This window comes from Pipistrellus kuhlii, unplaced genomic scaffold, assembly GCF_014108245.1.
Source record: "Pipistrellus kuhlii isolate mPipKuh1 unplaced genomic scaffold, mPipKuh1.p scaffold_m20_p_10, whole genome shotgun sequence".
In the NCBI taxonomy this organism is placed as follows: domain Eukaryota; kingdom Metazoa; phylum Chordata; class Mammalia; order Chiroptera; family Vespertilionidae; genus Pipistrellus; species Pipistrellus kuhlii.
The window spans coordinates 43,438,056-43,459,018 of record NW_023425405.1 but is presented as its reverse complement, the minus strand read 5'-3'; the positions used below and the strand labels follow the sequence as shown (position 1 = coordinate 43,459,018).

The 20,963-nt window shown below is 33.8% G+C and overlaps 1 protein-coding gene across 1 annotated transcript in view; it reads right to left on the bottom strand.

Annotated features, from left to right (window-relative positions):
* The window catches only part of SEMA3D (semaphorin 3D), a 176,410-nt gene that overhangs the window by 113,048 nt on the left and 42,399 nt on the right, over positions 1-20,963 (bottom strand). The window contains exon 2 of the mRNA XM_036429561.2: positions 8,706-8,894. Within this exon, the coding sequence (XP_036285454.1) occupies positions 8,706-8,856 (151 nt within the window). The 5' untranslated portion in view covers positions 8,857-8,894. The remainder of the gene's footprint in view (positions 1-8,705; positions 8,895-20,963) is intronic.

Sequence of the window (20,963 nt, the reverse complement as noted above, 5' to 3'; positions counted from 1 at the left end):
ACCTTTTTACCTCAGGAACTCTGCATTTGCTGTTCCTTTCCCAATTATCTGCAGGACTTTAGACTGTTCTTTAAATATCTATGCAAACATTACTCTCTAGTGAGATCTTCCCTGATTATTACACCTTACCAGTCTTTAGCTAACATTCCTCATCGTATTCTCTACCATAGCACTTATCATCTCCTATCTTGCTTATGTATTGTACTTATGTATAGTCTGCCTTTCCATGTCTATAATAATAAAAGTGTAATGTGCTAATTACACAGGACGGCATTCCGGACAAAGCCAGGGCTGGGTCCTGGGTGCCAGAGTGAAGCCGGTGCCAGTAGCCAGAGCAAGGAAGGCCTACTCTTGCACTAATTTCATGCATTGGGCCTCTAGTCAGAATATAAATTACGTGATGACAGGGAATTTTGCCTCTTCTGTTTGTTGATATATCCTCTCGTTGACAGAACAAGGCCGGAAACATAGTGAACACTCAGAATCTATTGTTATGAACCGTTGACTGTGGAATATCAAATGTGTACAGAGTAAAATTATCCTTGAACTCTTAAACCTATGGAGGAAGCCCAATTGCACAGCCTTGGTTTAGAGAATATATGTCTGGGTAAACAAGTGAGCCCATTCAAAAATGGCACATCCACCCCTTTACTTCATAGAAAAATGTATATATATGGGAATTCTTACTATAAGATTGATAATGCTTCTTCATAAGTACTTTAAGGGGACAATTTTATAGCAAGCCATCATCTTTTCCCACTATTAAAAAAAGGAAAAAAAAGAAAAACCCAGACTACATGTCTGACCTCATGAATGATTTTATGATTCATTTTTAACCAACTCTGAGGGCTACCAACCACTCAAAGACACTAATCAAGGTCAACAATGACCTTTTTAACGGTAAGAGCTTGTTAACAACTAGAGGACCACAAGGTAAAAATCCTGGAAAGTGCCTTAAATAAATTCACAATCTGTGGGTGGTGCTTGACGGAGGGAAACTAACTCTAGTAGAAAAGTGCTCTGAGAGTAAAAGCAATTTTAATATATGTTGTAAACCCCAGGAGAAAACTATATAATATTTTTCAAATTTTATTTACATAGGGGAAACTCTAGTCTGGGAACAATCATTAACATCTAGCATGATAATGATATTTCACACAAAAAAATAATGATTGCCAACATATTAAGTGCTTACTTTTCCCAACGCTGTTTTAGGCGCTTTATGTAGATCAACCTTCACAAACAACCTTATTATAATTAAATTAATGAATGCATTTAGATTTACTGTTAGATTTACACTGCTGTGGATAAGAAAACTGCAGCACGGAAAATAAATGTCCAAAATACCACAACTAGTAACAGGGGTTAATACCTAGCAGTTTGGCTTCAGAGCCTGCTTTCTTCCCCTGCTATACCTAATGGAAATCATTGAACAACATTGGGTTAGTCTAGTGGTCGGCAAACTCATTAGCCAACAGAGCCAAGTATCAACAGTACAACGATTGAAATTTCTTTTGAGAGCCAAATTTTTTAAACTTATAACACCACTTCATAAACATCGTGTGTTCAGGTACACAAATATCATGATATATAAAAAAATACACTGTTTTATTTTCATTCTTTTGGCAGTATGTTCTTTCAATAAATATCATTAGTAATAATTATTTTTTGCTCCTCAAAACTTACATGTGTTTTTTAGGGGGGGGAAAACCAACAACTAGAAATCACCTTTAAAAATTTTATCTCCAGATGTATAATGAGTCGGCAAACTCATTAGCCAACAGAGCCAAGTATCAACAGTACAACGATTGAAATTTCTTTTGAGAGCCACATTTTTTAAACTTCTAACACCACTTCTTCAAAATAGACTCACCAAGGCCGTGGTATTTTGTGGAAGAGCCACACTCAAGGGCCCAAGAGCCGCTGTTTGCTGACCACGGGGTGAGTCAAATCAAACAAGTTAGATGAATCAAATAGCCATGAATTTCTACTTAAGATACATCCTGCACTTCACAGCTAAACAGAGTCATTTTTAAAATATATATTTTATTGATTTTTTACAGAGAGGAAAGGAGAGAGAGGGGGATATAGTTAGAAACATTGATGAGAGAGAAACATTGTTGATTGGGATGTGCCCGCAACCAAGGTACATGCCCTTGACCAGAATTGAACTTGGGACCCTTCAGTCTGCAGGCCAATGCTCTATCCACTGAGCCAAACCGGTTAGGGCCAGAGTAATTTTTAAGGGAAGAAAAATATATAGACATATCCACTCATTTATCACAAAACTGAAACAAAGCCAAAAAACATTCTATCAAATAGATTAATGTTCAGTTATACATCTGGAGATAAAATTTTTAAAGGTGATTTCTAGTTGTTGGTTTTTTCCCCCCCTAAAAAACACATATAAGTTTTGAGGAGCAAAAAATAATTATTACTAATGATATTTATTGAAAGAACATACTGCCAAAAGAGTGAAAACAAAACAGTGTATTTTTTTATATATCATGATATTTGTGTACCTGAACACACGATGTTTATCTCAAGGGCACACAAAGTGTCAAGATCATGGGCCTTGAACTAGAATGATGAAAGCACGTAAGTTAGTTCTGTCATGCAATGGCTTTTTGCTTTGGGGCAAGGCCTTAAGACTCTGAGCCTCAGGTTTCTTATCTACAAAATGGGTATGAAGAAGATAGTTTTCAGGGTGTCATCAAACTTTGTGATACATTTTTGTAGGGCTCATGGACCCAGTCATTCTATTGCTTCATATTCTTCATAGCACTTCCACTATTTTAAATAATATTCATTTGTTTGGTTACCTGTTCATTGTCTGTATCTCTATCTAAAAAAGAAATTAGAAGAGGATAGTGACTTTTCTCTGACATAGGACAGTGTTAGGTACAGTGATTGTTCAATACATATTTGTAGACTGGATGAATATATGGTAAATGTTAAGTGGGTTAGTTTCCTTTCTGATGTCTTATACATGTGGGTTCAGTGTTGACTTACTGGTGCTTTGTAGATTTACTGTAATTTTTTGAGATAGCAAGACTTTTGTAAGGAAAATATTGGAATGGAATTGATACCTGAATGCTTATTATACCAGACTCTAAAGAATGTAGTTTGAAAACATACTATATAAACTTGGGGTAGTAAACACACTACATAATATACAGATGATGTATTATAGAAATAGTATTCCTGAAACTTATATATTTTTTATTTACCAATGTTATCCCAATAAATTCAATGATAATAGAGAATCAGACCATATATATATATATATATATATATATGTGTGTGTGTGTGTGTGTGTGTGTACATATAATATACTATTTATGTGTGTGTATACATATAATATACTATTTATGTGTGTGCATATATATGTATATGACAGATCTATATCTCTATTGTAAGCCATTAAATGAAAGTCAATTCTAAAATTTAAAATAGTAAAATGAAAAGAAAGACTAGAGAGATGTAAAAAAAAAAAGGGAAAAGAAACAACATTTATCTTAAGGAATAAATCTTTATAAAATTGATTAACTTTCATCTTCTCTTCCTTTTTAGATTTTATTTATTTATTTATTTATTTATTTATTTTTGTCCATTTTCTTTTTAGCTATGTTACTTGTCTCATCTACTAGGGTTTTCAAACAAATAACATTGAAGAGACTAGTGATTCTATGCAAAAATATCCTTAAGCCATATGAGTTCCTTCATGATGATTGTGAGTTAGAAAATGTTTACACCGCTGAAACTGGTTTGGCTCAGTGGATAGAGCATCAGCCTGCGGACTGAAGGGTCCTGGGTTTGATTCCGGTCAAGGGCATGTACCTTGGTTGCGGGCAGCACATCCCCAATAGGGGGTGTGCAGGAGGCAGCTGGTCCATGTTTCTCTCTCATAGATGTTTCTAGCTCTCTATCCCTCTCCTTTCCTCTCTCTCTCTAAAAAAAAAATAAATAAATAAATAAATAAATAAAAAATCAATAAAATGTATTTTTTTAAAAAAGAAAATGTTTACAACTGCTACAAGATTGAAAAGATTGAAGTAGGTTACCTCTCAAATTAAATTATTTTTATTTCAGCTATAGTACAAACTTACAAGTCACTGTGAGAAGCCCACCTTATAGGAATATATATGTATAATAAAATATACATATTGTATAACACAAAATCCAGAAATATAGAACACCCTGACTCAGGGCTCCTGACTCATTACTCAAGAAACAAATTTAGTGTGAGTAAATGTACAAGAATTCAAAATATGCAACTGAATAGAAGTCTCTTTATACAACAATAGAAGCAAACAAGCTCCTGTGGATTTAGCTGTTCAAAGCTAAGTCTTTATCAAAAAGCATTCCTTGGATAAAATGGTTGTTATGTTTCTGTTGGCCTTTAGGAAATCCCTCAAAATAATCTTCCAGATGTTTCAAAGAGCTGACACAATGACACTGGCTGCATGAGTTAAAGAAAGGAAAGAAAACAAAGCTGATTTTGTGCCCATTAAAATTAGTTTTAAACCCAACTTAATTTTTAATTTTGGATTATTTTTCTAACCTCACATTCTATTCTGCCAGTGTTTTAGTGCCCAAGTATAAACTTTTACACTCTGCTAAAACTGTTGAAGCGATGGGTGGTACCAGTTGATCTCAATTCATTAGTCAGAATTATCAGAGAAAGAGAGAAAATGCCAAAGGAGAGTTGTGATTATTATCATAAACGTAGAAAATGTTAATATAAGCAATCTTCTCACCATTACACTAAGTTAACAATTTTTATGTCATCACATTGTATTGTATATTCAAGAATAGTCCATTGTTAAAAAGCAGCATGTCACGATTTGAACTTCTTTCTTTCTAAACTCTCAGATATGGTACAGAAGAGGTGGATAAGAAAACTGTTGACACTTTTTAAAGTGGATGAGAAATGTAGACTACATAGTTCTACATGATGATTTTCAAGCTTTATAGTGAAAAGAGTAGTAAAAGTTGTCACTAATTCTCCTAGCCAAGGTGACTACTCTATTATTAGTATACTAGTGGCACAGTGCACAAATTCATGCACGTTTAAAGGAAATTAATTAGAAGACATATTTTAATATCGCTATTTGCCCTTTATGATAGAAGTGTCAACCAAATTCTCAATCAACAATGACAGATCAAAACAGCTCCAGTGAGAGCTGTATATATATATAGAGAGAGAGAAACTTGCTCAATTAGATCTGCTTTCTGATTTAGCTAAACTTTTTCCAGCCTAGTGAAACACTCCAACTTCTCTTTCAGGTAATTGTCAGCAACACAGGAGTAAATATCAATAAGAAGCAGATTATTATAATAGATTACGCAGGGAAAACAAAGGGTAAAATATTTAACTGCAGCAGTGTTTGACTATATTCTGCGCAGTGAGAAAACCTAAAGTCATTTTCAAGGTCTCCCATTTCTTCTTTTCAGTTGGGTCAAATTTCTAAGCTTTCTAAATCTCCATTTTCTGGCTAATGAAAAGAAATAGGATTCCACTGAGTCTCCTATCTACCTATTCCAGGACTTCTGCAAGTATCAAATGAGACGAGGCATGGGAAAACGCTTCACAAACATTTGGTTAAAGTGTAAAATGGTAACTGGCTATAAAGCAAGCCATGTTCCCGGGCTGAAGAAACTCCAAGGAGGCTAGTCTTTAGGGAGAGGAAGCCAGGCATTGCTACATGGTGTCATTACCTGGAGCCCACAGCCACCATTTCCTGGCTGGGCTGGGCTGTGGGCCACATTTTGCACCATGGAGTCTCAGCAGCATTGGCTGCAATTTGGTGGGGTGTCACTCTGGGGTGGTGGCAGGGCCTGTGTCTCACTTGGGAGAAGCCGAGTGTTGCTTTGTAGGTGCCAGATCCACAGTGCCATTTCTCTATAAATGGCCAGTGCACTTCAAGGCAGCTCCTCGTTTAGCATCTTCCCCCTGGTGGTCAGTGTGCGTCATAGTGACCGGTTGGACAGTCAGACACTTAGCACATTAGCCTCAGAATATATGTATATGTATTCTGGAAATGAATGACTATTAGAAGCTACTGGTAGCCAGCTAGAATGTGCCTATGCCTGTGTATCACTATTGAGCTTGAGTTGGGAGGCAATTTCTGTAATTCCTACCCTGCATTTAATCTTTGCTACTGTTTAGCAGCCTTTGATATGTAGATGACCTACATATAGATCAAAACCTAACAATTATAACATTCCATAAGTATACTGAATATAAGAACCATAAAAATACTAGTTCTTAAAGTCTAATCAATCCAACACTTATAGCAGGTTCTCCTTATATATAAGCACTAGGTGCTGAGAGGTCTGAGAATCTGTAAGATATATATAAAAAATATTTTAAACTCTTATAAGGTTGATTCCAAGTCCAAAAACATTTATTAATATTTAAAAAAAAACTCTACCTAGGGAAAAACTTAGTTAATGCCTTTTTATTGTTAATTATTTATTTTTTAAATGATTAGCTTACTACATTTGAGTAATCACTTGTATAAAAATTTTATTATGAAGACCAATTATCATAATGGCAATCTACTTATATTTTTTTTCCCGTAAGTTTATCAAAGGGCATAGAATCTCACAAATCTGAACTTTTATTCTGGCCATACAGTGATTTATTTTTTTCTTTTTTTTTTTTGGTCACCCAGTGATCTTAAACAGAGCATGCAGTCTTCTTCAACTCCATTCAGTTTTAATGATTGAAACTCATGTATTCAGTTGGTTAAATACCAGCACGATGCTTCTTCCAACTTTAAAGTTCACTCTGGGAGGCAAGTGCCTCCGGGAAGAACCACTGATGTTTCGGGCCTGAGAAACAGGATTAGGCATGCAGGTCCTCTGAAGCATGGGTTGATGCAGGAGCTGAACCACGCACTAACTTGGGATATTGGCACATTTCTCAATTTCTCGGCACTTCTGTAACTTTATACATAGTGAAGGAGTGGTAATGATCCCCATCTCACAGGATGGTGGTGAGAATGAAATGACACAATTCACACACAATCCTTATACCAATACTTTGCTCCTAATGACTCCATAGTTACTGATTATTAACTACTAATAAAGTTTTTTGCAAGTCTGACTTATTTTACATTATTCACCTTATCAATGCAACATTCTTGTGTTATTCACTAGCATATAATCAGATAACATTTCCTTTTTTCCCTTAATATCTTTGTTTTCAAACTTTCCATGTAATTTTCATATTTATTTTCTGTTCTTTTCTTAAGGTGATTTTTAAGTACAGGCAAATAAACAAATTGGACATGTGCAATATGAAGGGTTGTAAAACATCCATATACTTCAGTGACTGATATGTTAATCAGAATAGAGAACATTTCCATAATCCCAAGAAGTTTCCTCTCTCATCCATTTCCAATTAACTTCCCTTTGACCACAAAAAGGCTATGTTCTGATTATTTTAACCATAGATTAGTTTTATCTGTTCTAGAAATTCAACGAGACTATAAAACTAAAAGAGGTATCTTACCTTAACTCTTTAATTCATGATATAAATTTCCAAACAAATACCAACATATAAAAATGTGAAATGTATATAATATGCTAATTCCATTAACACTTTTATTTGATATCAATTTAGCTTTTATAATTGACATTTAATTTAAGCTGAAAATAAGCTGTCTTGAATATTAGAGGATATTAAAACCGCCAGGATATTTACCTGCCAACTTCAGAATAGAGAAGTCTGAGCCCCCTGCATTCCTCTCATTAGTTAAGGTATGAAAGAAGCCAAAGGTATATCATAGAAAAGGGAACAAAAAGAAATCTTTGAGCGTAAAACTTGGCATTCTCTGTCTTCTCTCTCACATGTAAGTATATACATATATGTTTTACACATACATATACATAAGATTATTGAGTATAACTTACATAAACTTTGCTTTTATTGTAATTTTTTAAATATATTTTATTGATTTTTTACAGAGAGGAAGGGCGAGGAGAGAGAGAGAGCTAGAAACATCGATGAGACAGAGACATCGACCAGCTGCCTCCTGCACACCCCACACCAGGGGTGTGCCTGCAACCAAGGTACATACCCTTGACCAGATTCAAACCCGGACCTTTCAGTCAGCAGAACGACGCACTATCCACAAAACCAGTTTGGCTCAATCTCATAAACTTTGCTTTTATATTAATTTAAATATTAAAAGCAATTAGCTTAGCATATTTCATATCTGAAATAGTTCTCACATCCTTTTAAGCCTTTCATACTACCTTAAAATAATAAAATATGAACATGCTTGAGATGTTAAAGGTATACATCAGTGTGTTAATTTTTGTGATGATATCTTACTGTTTTTAAAAATATATATCCTCTAGGGATAAACTAATTGATAGCAGCTATATGAAATATTTTTTTCTTTTTTTAGAGATTGATTTGTTTTAATACAAAATTGATTACAACATGCAGACCAAAATCTCATAATTATACTCCTAAGTAGTTGATCATGTAAGAAATGGAATGTAAATTGCATATACACATACAGTATCTATTTTCCTCACAAAAATAATAAGTGACTGGTCTTTGTGTTCTATAATATTTTTATTAACTAATGCCCATACAATGAACATGTCAGTGAAGTCAGCATGTATTTCTAAATAAAAGAAATACAGTAATTAAAAAGAAAATCTGAAAACGTTTACACACTTACCTTTGTAGGTTAGCTTGAGCCGTGGAATATTTTGCTTAGAAGTTCCAATGACCGGAAGAAACAGCATGGTCATGCTTAGCATCATCAACGCATGAAAAAAGTAAAAATAGTAGCTTTTGGACTTTGGTCTCTCATCTTTATTAGCATTCATGATGAAAACAATGTTCTCTTTGAAACAGTGGAAACAAGCTAAAAATAAGAAAAGAACTATTATTAATACAGCATTTTGCAGATTTTTCCAAGTCTTAGTCTTAAATTTATGAATGTATATAGATTTAAAAACAACTGCTCCTTCTCTCTTGTTTTGCTCTTACAGATTTTTGCCAGTGAAATGAGTCAGAAATGAATAATAAAATCCATGCCTGGCTTTACTCAGTTGTGGAAATGAGTGTATAACTTAAAATCAACAATTTATGCTAATTAGCATATCTTCTTCTAAAGCTATTTATTCAAATGTAGAAGGAGCCATTTCTTCCTGTAATTTGAATTCTTTAATCAGATAAAAACACTGGCAGAAGCCTACTCTTTTCCCATATTATTGTCAAAAGAAGAGATCCCCCAAGCAAAAACAAATAAAAGCTATCTTCTTGAAGAGTTCTTCTCTTGTGACTTTAAAGATATTTACAAAGTCTACCTCAAATTGGGAAAATTAGAGATGAACAGGTCAGGGCCTGAGACGATGTAATCTTAGTTGCACCATATACAGTTATACACAGGAGAGCACTGAATAGAAAAACTAACTGTAAAATAAAGGGTTTGTAAGAGAAAGTAGGTGGTTATTAACAAGGTTGCTATAAAGAAGCTGCCTTGGTTATCTTTGTTAAAATATGAAAAAAAAAATCAAAACTCACATATTTTAAACTAATCCTAATAATAATAATAATTACAAATTACATTCATTGAGAATTTATATATACTAGTGGTTTTTTTTTTAAATTGCTTTACATAGATTAAATGACAATGCTAGTAAACTAATTAAAGAAGAAGGGCATTAGATTGGCATGGCTCTAATGTCATGATGGTTAGTAAACCTAAATCTAAGCCTATGAATGACTCAAAATTATGAACTCAAAACACCAAAGACAACCAATCACAAACATCCAACTAAACTTTAAAATATAGCCAATGAAAGAATTTACTTTCTGCCCAGCCAGTTTGGCTCAGTGGTTGAGCATCCACCCATGAGCCAAGAGGCTACCAGTTCTATTCCCAGTCAGGGCTCATGCCTGGATTGTGGGCTGTATCCCCAATAAGGGACATGCAAGAGGCAGCCAATCGATGTGCTTCTCTTTTATGATGTTTCTATTTCTCCATCCTTTCTGCACTTTCTCTATATGTCTTCTCCCTGACTCCTGATGGTAGAGTGCTCATAGCCATTTCTGGTTTGGTGCTGCTCTAATTAACTTTTGCTCAAACAAACACACACACACACACACACACACACACACACACACACACATACATGTGTGTGTGTTTATATGCATGCACATATATATATATGTATACATATATATGGATATATAAGCATATATAAATACATATATATGAATGTATGTATTTAAACCCTAGCTAAAGCCTAAGTATTTATTAAGGTAAGAATAAAGATAAGATTCTTTTCTGAAAAGAAAGTACCATGAAATAATTTCTAAAATTGGGATATTTATGGGATGTTAGGGATGACAGCTCAAGAGAGTATCACATAGGTTTAAGCAAGACTAGGGCAGTTTCATGGAGGGCAGATAAAGGCGAGTGGGATACAAAAAGAGGCAGTTCCAGAAAACAGGGAAACCTACTTAAGGGTTTATGAAAAACCAGAAGCATGATAGACATAGTTAAATTGCTGAGGGGAAACAGAGACCTTGCGTAGTCCGGTGGGGCAGAAAAGAAGGGACACCAATGAGGAACTTGAGCTAATTCTTCAATGTGTCTCATGCCTGTCCTGGTACCTAATATATTATGACACAAACTATGCTGTTACTGCACACTGCCTTTGACATTACATCATGTGAGCTGCTTCTATCCATATTCATCAGGTTTCTCTAATCCCACTTGCCTGTTCCTTTCACTTTTCCCTATACCCACTTGTTGGCAGAACACAGCTATCTGATTGCAGCAGATCCACAGCCTTGACATACAAGCATGTATTCGTCCACCTAGTCATACCCTTTGAAAAAGAAGTGAAAGGCAAATTGAATGTAGAACTTAAGTAGGTATTAAATTTCTCATTAGGCTTAGTTGTTTCTGAGCCTCTGGACATGTGAAATACTACTTTTTTTTTCATGACATGCAACATTGCATGTAATGTGAATGTATGTTTATGCAGAGGCAAAAGAGAGGAAATTTTCCATGTGTGCATTTTATTAGCAATAATGACTTCAGAACAGGACATTTCCTGGGAATTAATGGCCAGTTGGGGTTAATGGCCCTTGGCTATGTATTGAGATATCTACTCCTCCAACTGGTCATTAATCGCTATGACATGCCCTGTGCCTCCAACACTATAAGTTAAGAAGATTGATGTTTGGTTTTCAATGAACAGTAGTCATACTGTTCCTTGTAACCCAACTCATTAATATTGTTAAATAAGTTAAATATCAAAGGACTGCTTTCCTTGCTTCTATGACATTCTGATAAGTACCTACACGTGCTGAAACATATGCTAAGGGTGAGGGACAAAATAAAACACAAATCCTGAACCTGCTGGAAAGTTTTATTTGACTTTAAATATTGTTTCTACTATAAAACAGTCAACTCTCTAAAATCAGCTGCTCCTGATTCTTTGTTTTCCTTCCCAACAATCTTTTGAATTCAATTCTTTATCTTTTAATTGAAATAATTTATGGGTAAAATGTATTGCCAACAACCTCTCCACTCATCCATCGACATTTTGCTATCTTCCAGTTCATGTTTGTGTGTGTCTGTGTGCTCGCGCGCATGCATGCATTTTGTTTGCACACTTATGTGTGCCCTGCATCTGGGAGGAATTATAGAGAGAAGTAGGTGCGATTTAACCTCAAGTGGGTGGATTTAGTGAATTGCATAGGTTATACTGCATGCTACTGTCTGTAACAAGCTCGACCTGGAGCCAATTAACTGCATGTAATCTGTTCCAGATGTTCACTGGGACAAATAGCACTCTTGGGGATCTTCAGATGTAAAGCCAATAGGGAGTGTTCTGATTATGAGAGGTTTTTACACTGTTCCACTAAATCAGAGATCCAAATGCATAATCTAACACTCAAGAAGGCCTTGTTCTGTTTTATAAAAGAATGCTGAGGCCAGAACTTAATAGATGGATGGTATCTCCTCAAAAATATTATTTGAGGAGTAGGGATATACAATTTTATATGTGAACTACATTGATTTGCCTTATTTAGTTATATTCATTTATTCCAAAAATCATTAAGGCAAGATAATGTATTATTATGGTGAAAAAAGTAGATTCAATACATAGGGAAAGAATTAAAATACATAATAAGTCTTCCCACATGAAAATCTTTAACACTTAGATTTCAGATTCTTTTTCAGGGATGTGTGTGTAGGTATGTAGGGGAAGGGAGGAAAGTAATCCTTATGTGTGTGGTTTTATTTTTTTTTAATTTATAAAGAGCTACTTGTTCTTCACACCTTGTAGCACACGTAGGGTCACCTGATATTTTTTTGTTGTGGTTGTTATTGCTTGATTAGATGGTTTTCCTATTGGGCACACAAGATTGAATTATTAGAACCATTACTTCATAGCAAAAATATGGACAAGAAACCAAGTAGAAATTATAGAAGAAACTTATGAGCCAAAGAGACAGTATAGGTGAACAGAAAGAAGCTTTATTTTAGCAGAGGGATATTTTATATTCTAGTGATATCAAAGAAGGCAAGTGGAATGTATAAAGATCCATCGGGATAGGGATTGGAATGCTAACAGTTTCATATAGTTATTTTATTTCATCCTCTCTAAATGTCGTGTGTTTTTAATATACTACTGAAGTGTACAGCACTCTTACCGATGAGTAGAATTTATAGGGCAGCAATTTTTGGTTGAATAATTTTAACTCTCCATTAGTGGACTTTATTGTCTTCAGATCTCATAAATTCCTCATCAATTGATACATTCCCATAGAGTCTGGAAGACCTTCTGCTTTTTCAGATATCATGTAGAAAACACTTATATTAATTAAATGTTAATCTACTTCTTAACATCCTTATGATAATAGCGAGTGATATTTCACCACATATCAACCTAAGTATGAATTACTAAGTATTACATTTCAGTAATCAGTTGTCAGTAACTTGTCAGTAAAGATAAATCATACTAGTTTACATTTCTAAAATATGCTGAAAGTATATTGTTGTGTAAATACCTGCTCCACAAAGCACCATTGTTATATGTTGCTTAGGTTTGTGTGTCTTACAGCTTTGTACTTATAGCCAGATGAAATTCTTCAGAATCTTACTGTACTGAATCCATCTCAACAGAAAATAATATAATAGTGATATTTCAGAACGTATGTGTGCAACCTGTTAGATTTAATATTGCAGATTGCATTTTCTTCCTGAACATAAGAGTAACAACAAAATAATTCTTATGTTGTAAAGAGGTCCTAACGAAACCAGAGTCCCCAAGGTCCAAACTGTTCAAATACTTAGTACATTAACATAAAAATAATAAAATGCTACTATAAATGATATTTTTGCTAATCATCTTCCTTATCCTAAATATCATTTCAACTTGCTACTCAAAGCAGAGCATTGAGAGTTACCAATTGGCAGGTCAGAGACAGAACCAACAACACAATTAAAGTTGGTCTCCCTTAAAATTTAATTAATCCACAACTCAAATATTTAAGATTTTCCTTTTCAAATTCTCACTCTAGAGAGCATTTTAATCCATGCACCTTTTCATGACCAATATGATCTTATTCCACACCCTTTGGTATTCTGATATGTTTTTTGAGAATTGTAGAATATTTATAGATATTTTATGGAAATATTTGTATAAATTATAGGAAAATCATCAAATTTCAATGTCTGCCTTTTGTGTGGACATCATAGATGTTTATTATTGAAACTGATTGTTTTGTTAAAACTTAACATCCTTCACCTTAAATATTCTGATATGTGCTGCCTACTGTTTAAAGGAATTTATTTTATAAGTAAAATATGGAATAAAGCAGATTAGAAATTACTTCAATTAAGAAGGCAATACTAGTACATTTTCTTGAAATAATAAAATAAATAACCATGTATCTATTGAGATGTTTCTCTAATTTACTTTATGCTTCATATCTACTAGGAATCTTATTATTATCAAACTGAGTGATGTTTTAATAAATACTCCAAAATTTTAACTTTCTTTCCTGAAATACACATTTAGTTTTAATTTAGACATTGACTTGTATATCCAAAAAGGTTTTTCCATATTTTGTAGTATTTATCTAACATTTTCTGCTAATATGGGCAATAAATGGATTTAAAATCTTTGGGGGGGAAAAAAAAGACTCCTCAATGTCAAAATGGTCTACATGCAAACTAACTTAGTGGCCCCATGGTTTCTGTGTTAGCAGAAAGATCTATGCACTTGGAAACCTGTCTTTAAAAGCAGCGTAGATGTTTTATTTTTTTGGTTAGTAGCTCACCTGAATTTTAGAGAGAGTGGAAAGGAGGGCGATAGACAAGAGAGAAAGAAGCATCAATGTGAGAAAGACACTCGGATTGGTTGCCTCCTGCCCAGGCCCCACAGGAATCAAACCCAGGACTCTTCAGTACCCACACCAAAGCTCTATTCCCTGACCCAAACTGGCTAGAACTAGCCTTGTTTTGCTTTGAGGTTTTTTTAAAGGTAAATATGTGCTAAACATATTAACACTAATTTGCTTCTTTCTTTAATATTTATTGAAACACCTCAGGGAAATAAGCATTTCTTACTAGGCAAGGCATTCTATCTGCAGAGGAAGAAGAGTTTAAATAATTCACTTCATAAACATAAAACTATCTGGGATTAAAGTAGTCAGTGTATGAAAGAAACTTAGTGCCATATGTAGAATTTATGAATTCATCTTCATATCAGATTTGAATGTCATGATATTTCCTCCAACTCAGATACTAAATATTAAGTAAATAAAAATAGCAATGTGATGTCATTAAATATAAATATAATTAATGTTATTTTACATTTTTAACATATTGAATTCAACAACCAATGAATATGAGCAAGGCAGACTTTTTTTCAACAAATAAAAAAAATAGTCCAGCAATTTTTGGCAGTAATAGTTCTTTAATGATGGTTGTTTATATTTCTAGTGATAATGACATATAATAATGGTTTCCATTTTTGTTCTATTCTAAAGCCATACCCCACACCCAGAACATAATAAATAATCAAGGAGTATTAATCATTTTTATAATCAATGTATTCAATTTGTTCTAGTTTTCTTTTAAAATTATTTTAAGTAAAAAAAGAAAAAGAAAATTATGGTGTTGTTTTTTTTAATATTTGTTGTTGACAGTATTGCATATGTCTTCTTTTCCCCCCACTAACCTCTCCCTGCCCACCCTTGGCCCCCAGGCCTTCCCTATCCTTTTATTATCTGTGTCCATGGGCTATGCATATATGCATACAAATCCATTGGTTGAACTCTTTCCCACTCACCCTCCCCTGCCTTTCCTCTGAGGTTTGGAAGTCCATTAAATGCTTCCGTGTCTCTGGATCTACTTTTGCTCATCAGTTTATGTTGTTCATTAGATTCCACATGTGAGTGAGATCATGTGATACTTATCTTTCTCTGAGTGGCTTATTTCGCTTAACATAATGCTTTGGTTTTAAAGACACTTAGTAATGATCTGAACATATGTCTACAGTTTATAAGTCCTGTAAAATAAGGAGATTCCAGGAACAGATTATATAACCTCAGGAGGATGAACCCAAATGAAGAACACAATTACAGGATATCACCAAGACAAACAAATGAACATGCGAGCAGATAAACTCCATTTCTATGGCTTGTGAGGAGATAGTCAGTGATAGTTTGAATACAGTTATGAAGGATGAGACATAATTGTAGCTGGAGTGCTTCCAATGCTATTCTTCTAAATTGAATCATGCAATTTTTCAAGAAAGGAAAGATAAATAGATACCACATAAGATAAATAAACTCATGTAAAACCTTAAAGTAAAAATATAATAAACATTGTGGAATATGTATAATACTTAACTTGAAGATATTCACTTGTATTAAAAAGATGAACAGAATTACGGTACATTTCTCTTGGTGTCTTTTCCAGACAGGATATTAGCCTTAACGGGGGAAAGTTAAGTCTGACTTTAAATAACCTTCTGGGCTATACAAAATTGAAGGATTTTGTATATTCAGTAATATATTGAAAGTAAGCAATCATTTATGTCTATAATTTAATATATTTATATTAAATATATATAAAATGTTCAGTGTTTAAAAATTTTAAATCATACTTCATATTCAATATTATTTTTATTGGTGTCAGGTACAGCGTAGTGATTAGACAATCATATATTTTGCAAAGCTTTCTCCCTGCTATTTTGTGCACCCATCTGGCATCATACATAGTTTCTATGCTGCACTTTACATCCCATGACAATTTTGTAACTACCAAGTACCAACCCCTTCACCTTTTTCACCTAGTCCTCCAATCCCCCTTCACTAAATACACTTTTTAAGTTTTATACAGCTATCCATCTATTCTATTTGATTCAGTACTATTTTCCATTTCCACCCCTCACCTTTATGTTTAAAATGGGCATAAAGCCCTAGCTGATTTGGCTCCATGGATAGAGCGCCAGCCTGCTGACCAAAGGGTCCTGGGTTCGATTTTGATCAAGGCGTCTAACTTGGTTGCAGGGTCCTGACCCACTTGGGTCCTGGTCGGGGCTCATGCAGGAGACAATCAATGGATGTGTTTAAAAAAAAAAAAATCAATGGAAAAATATCCTCAGGTAAGGTTTAAAAAATAAATAAAAACAAAAATAAATAAAATGGGCATAAAGATCTTTCATGAAATCTTTTAAAGTTCTTTTTTCCTCACTTTCTTTAAACAAATTATTATGAATAATTACGATGGCACGTAAGTATACATAGTGTGAAAAGTTGCTGTTATCCTTTGAAATATGTATAGGATTATTTTAATTTTCATAAATATATTAGTACTTATTGATTTTGAGAGAGAGGAAGGAAAAGGGAGAGATAAAGCATAAATGTTAGAGCAGCACATCCATTGGCTCCCTATTGGGGATGGAGCCAGAAACGTGGGTATGTTCCCTGACAGGAAATCAAATGAACAGCCTTTTGGTGCACAGGACAATGCCCAACTGACTGAGCCACACTGGCCAGAGCAATAGCATTATTTTAAATAGTTAATTAAAATAACTTTCCTGCATGAAAAATAATCACATTTAAAGGCAGTTATATTTATCCAAGATCTATTTTTACAAGTAATTTTTATTAATATTAAATTAATATTAATTTAATATTAAATTAAATTAATATTAAAATTATCATTTTTATAAAGTATATTTTGAAATTAATGAGCTTATAAAACATGGCTGATCTAATTTCATTATTAACACCCTATAATTGTATATATAACAACAAAACTTTGATATATAGCAGGAGCTCAAAAAATAATTTTTAATTTATTGGCTATAACCCAGAAAACAGAAGCAGTACCTCCTGATTGAAGAATAGGAGAAAATTAGATATTATGTTAATATTCAATTAAGTTTAGGTGAATTTAAAAACAAAAAACTTTCAATTGCATTTTAAACCATTCCAGATCTGTAAACATGCCAAGTATTATTTATTAATAGATTTCAAGATAGCTGTATTTATAGTATTTGAGGATGTCTCTCCCCCAGATTCAAAGGGCTATTGTACTTTTTGGAACATCTTAATATATCTGTTTGTCCTGAGATGGTATATAAATAGCACATATTATACATATTATACATATTACAGATTCCTTCCATATTTAATAATTACTCAAGTAGCATTTGCATAAGAATTCAATGTTTGTATAACATGATGACCTTTATTCTCAAAATGCATATTTCAAATAACTATAATTTAGAAACAAAACTCAAAATAAATGTGAGCACTGTATAATAGCAAATAGCATTACTATAAAATGATTATATATTATATGATTAATATGTTTTAAACTATATATATGTAACATAATAAAGTATAACTCTACCATATTTTCTTTCAGAAAAACTATTAGATTTATTGAATATGCAACATGGAAGCACTGGTTAAAAAGTTCATGGTTAAAGCTTAATTAATCCCTTTTACCTACATTCTCTAAATATATACAAAGAACTCACATGTTTGTATTTTAAATGGAACTTGCAATTAGTGCATGAGCAGTATGCCTATTTAAACAGACTGGGATTCAAATATTTGTTGTACAAAAATGTATGCAGTTGTACAGAAATTTCAACTTATTAGGCAGCCCATATTTCTAAGCACCCTCTGGTCTTCCTTATGTAAATATATTTTACCTATTTTTTTTTTTTTTGCATGATTTCTCTGCTGAGGCCATGTGCTGAATATTTAGCTGTGCAATTTGCTCTTCCGTCCTCATCATCATCCTTATCTAGTTTCCTATATATTAGTATCAGTTTCTTCTTACTTGAGATATAATTGACATATAACATTGTGTTTATTTAATATCAGTTTCTGAGCTGTGTTTAATCCCATCCTTATATTCTCAGCTGTATCTGAAAAGCTGGATTTAAATGGTCATCCCATATCTTTCTGCCTCGCTCAGATAATCAGAGGATTCCTGAGTTGAGCATACAGCTCTAGGTGGTATTTCCCCACTTTTATTTTTTTTAGAGACTTCTCTCTTAGAGAAAAAGTCCTATAACCTTCTACTACATAACTTCTGAAGTTGACACAGAAGTGAAACTAGCACTGTGGTCTAGATTGAAATACAGCACTCACCTTAAATAATCTCTCAAAATCCTCAGTAATTGAACTCATGTATTTTTACTATGTGTTATATAGCAAGAGGGACACAATCCTTAATTCTCCCAGGGATAACGGAGCCTGAGAAGAAGAGCACTCTGGCCCTGGCTCTGCTCTGTTTGTCTTGTAATCCTTGTTTTGCTACTTATCAGCTTCACACTCTGAGAGACTTCTCTCAATTTCTCTAAATCCAGTTTATAAAATAGGATTATCAGTTCTTAAGAGATGACTGTTGCCAGAATAACCTATGGAAAACACTTAGTATCTTATCTGGCACACAGCTAGTTCTTGGGGGAAAAAAATTATCTTAAAGGTCTTCCACTTTTGTATGGACTGTGATAGTAACTATTTCTCTAAAGATATTAAGCGAATGTGAAACTTAAAAAGAAATGTAGAAACCCCCATGTTCTCCTCTCCAGCTTGCAAATGTGTGTGTATGATTTGGCATGAGAGTTCCCAACCTGCATTCCATATGTAATTTTTTCAATGTGCAATTAGATAAGATTCCTACTACAATAATAATAATACATTACTTTCTCTGAACTTCCAGTTCGTTGAGCCCATATGCACTGCCAAAATGAAATCCTAAACAAAAGAACACACTTAATTGCTTTAATGGATATGGGAATTGTTAAAAAATAAAAATAAATAAGGATGAATGAACAAGAAATGTTTTGATTTTAAATTATTCAATTTAGAGTTACAAAATATGTTTGAACAAAAGTCCATAAAGAATATCTTAGAATGGAGATTAATATTTATAAACAGTTTTGACAATAAGCCAACCTAATGTTATTTCTAAAAGCTTATTTGGATATATAAGAGCCAAAAGAGTTTATACACATAAAGAATTTTAGCTTTTGCCGAAACCGGTTTGGCTCAGTGGTAGAGTGTCGGTCTGCGGACTGAAATGTCCCAGGTTCGATTCCAGTCAAGGGCATGTACATTGGTTGCGGGCACATCCCCGGTAGGGGGAGTGCAAGAGGCAGCTGGTCGATGTTTCTCTCTCATCGATGTTTCTAGCTCTCTATCCCCCTCTCCTCCTCTCTGAAAAAATCAATAAAATATATTTTTTAAAAGAATTTTCACTTTAATTATAATTGTTGTGTTTTTTCAGAGTATTTAAAACAATAAACTATTATAGTGCAGTTTAAAAAACCCTTTCCAAGTAATTCTTAGGCCTTTGCTTACATCTCACAATTTGCATTTGTACCCTCCAGAACAAATGCGATCTCCATCTGCGGACACAACATGTACATCTTTTACGCCACATGAAGGCAAGGACATCAACCACATTCACCCTTGTAACCCCGAACACTTAACAAAGTGACTGGCAACGAGTAGGAGATGAGCATTGTATTTGTTAAATAAATCACAGAAGTAGCCAATCTCCTCTTCATTCCATTACCAGCTCACCTACCTTGTTTCCCCGAAAATAAGACAGTGTCTTATATTAATTTTTGCTCCCAAAGATGCACTAGGTCTTATTTTCAGGGGATGTATTATTTTTCCATGAAGAAGAATACGGTACACATTTATTGTTAAATGAAAATAAAGGAAATTTATTACCTGTATACGGTATGGTAGTACGGTAGTTGTCAACACAAACCAGACAAACTGTGAATCTTATGGTATCAAGAATTTACTCATTTATTCAATGACTATCATGTCATCATCTTCTGGAACATCATCATAACAATCCAATTCCTGAATTTTCTGGTGAATTTCTTGTGACTCCATTTCTTTCAGAATCAGTGGAGCAAATCTCTCATGTTTAGCCTAGGGGGGCCTTATTTTCGGGGGATGCCTTATATTTCACTCAGAAGGAAACCTGTAAGTAGGTCTTATTTTCGGAGGTTGTCTTATTTTCGGGGAAACAGGGTAGTAGTGTATGGCAATGAAGTTGCTAAAATCTCTATATTTTATCACTGTGTGCGCCATCATGAATCATGAAGAAATGAACAATTTGAGTTGCCTCAAGAATACCAGAAACATATGGGAACTTTGGGATCAAAATGAAATGATCAATGGCTGCTTCAAAGATTCATACCTTCCAAAAAATAGAAGAAATAACCGAGTCGGTCAGGCACATTCCTGGTATCTTTTTCCAAGACTTTTCTCTATCCTTACTAGAGAGTATTACAGAAAACCCTCTATGTAAAGAGGAGCCATGAAATAGTGAAGAATTTGAAATTTGGAGTCAGGAAACTTAGGTGTGAATTTCAGTTTTAGCACTTTTTGAACAAGTATTTCTTCAAAA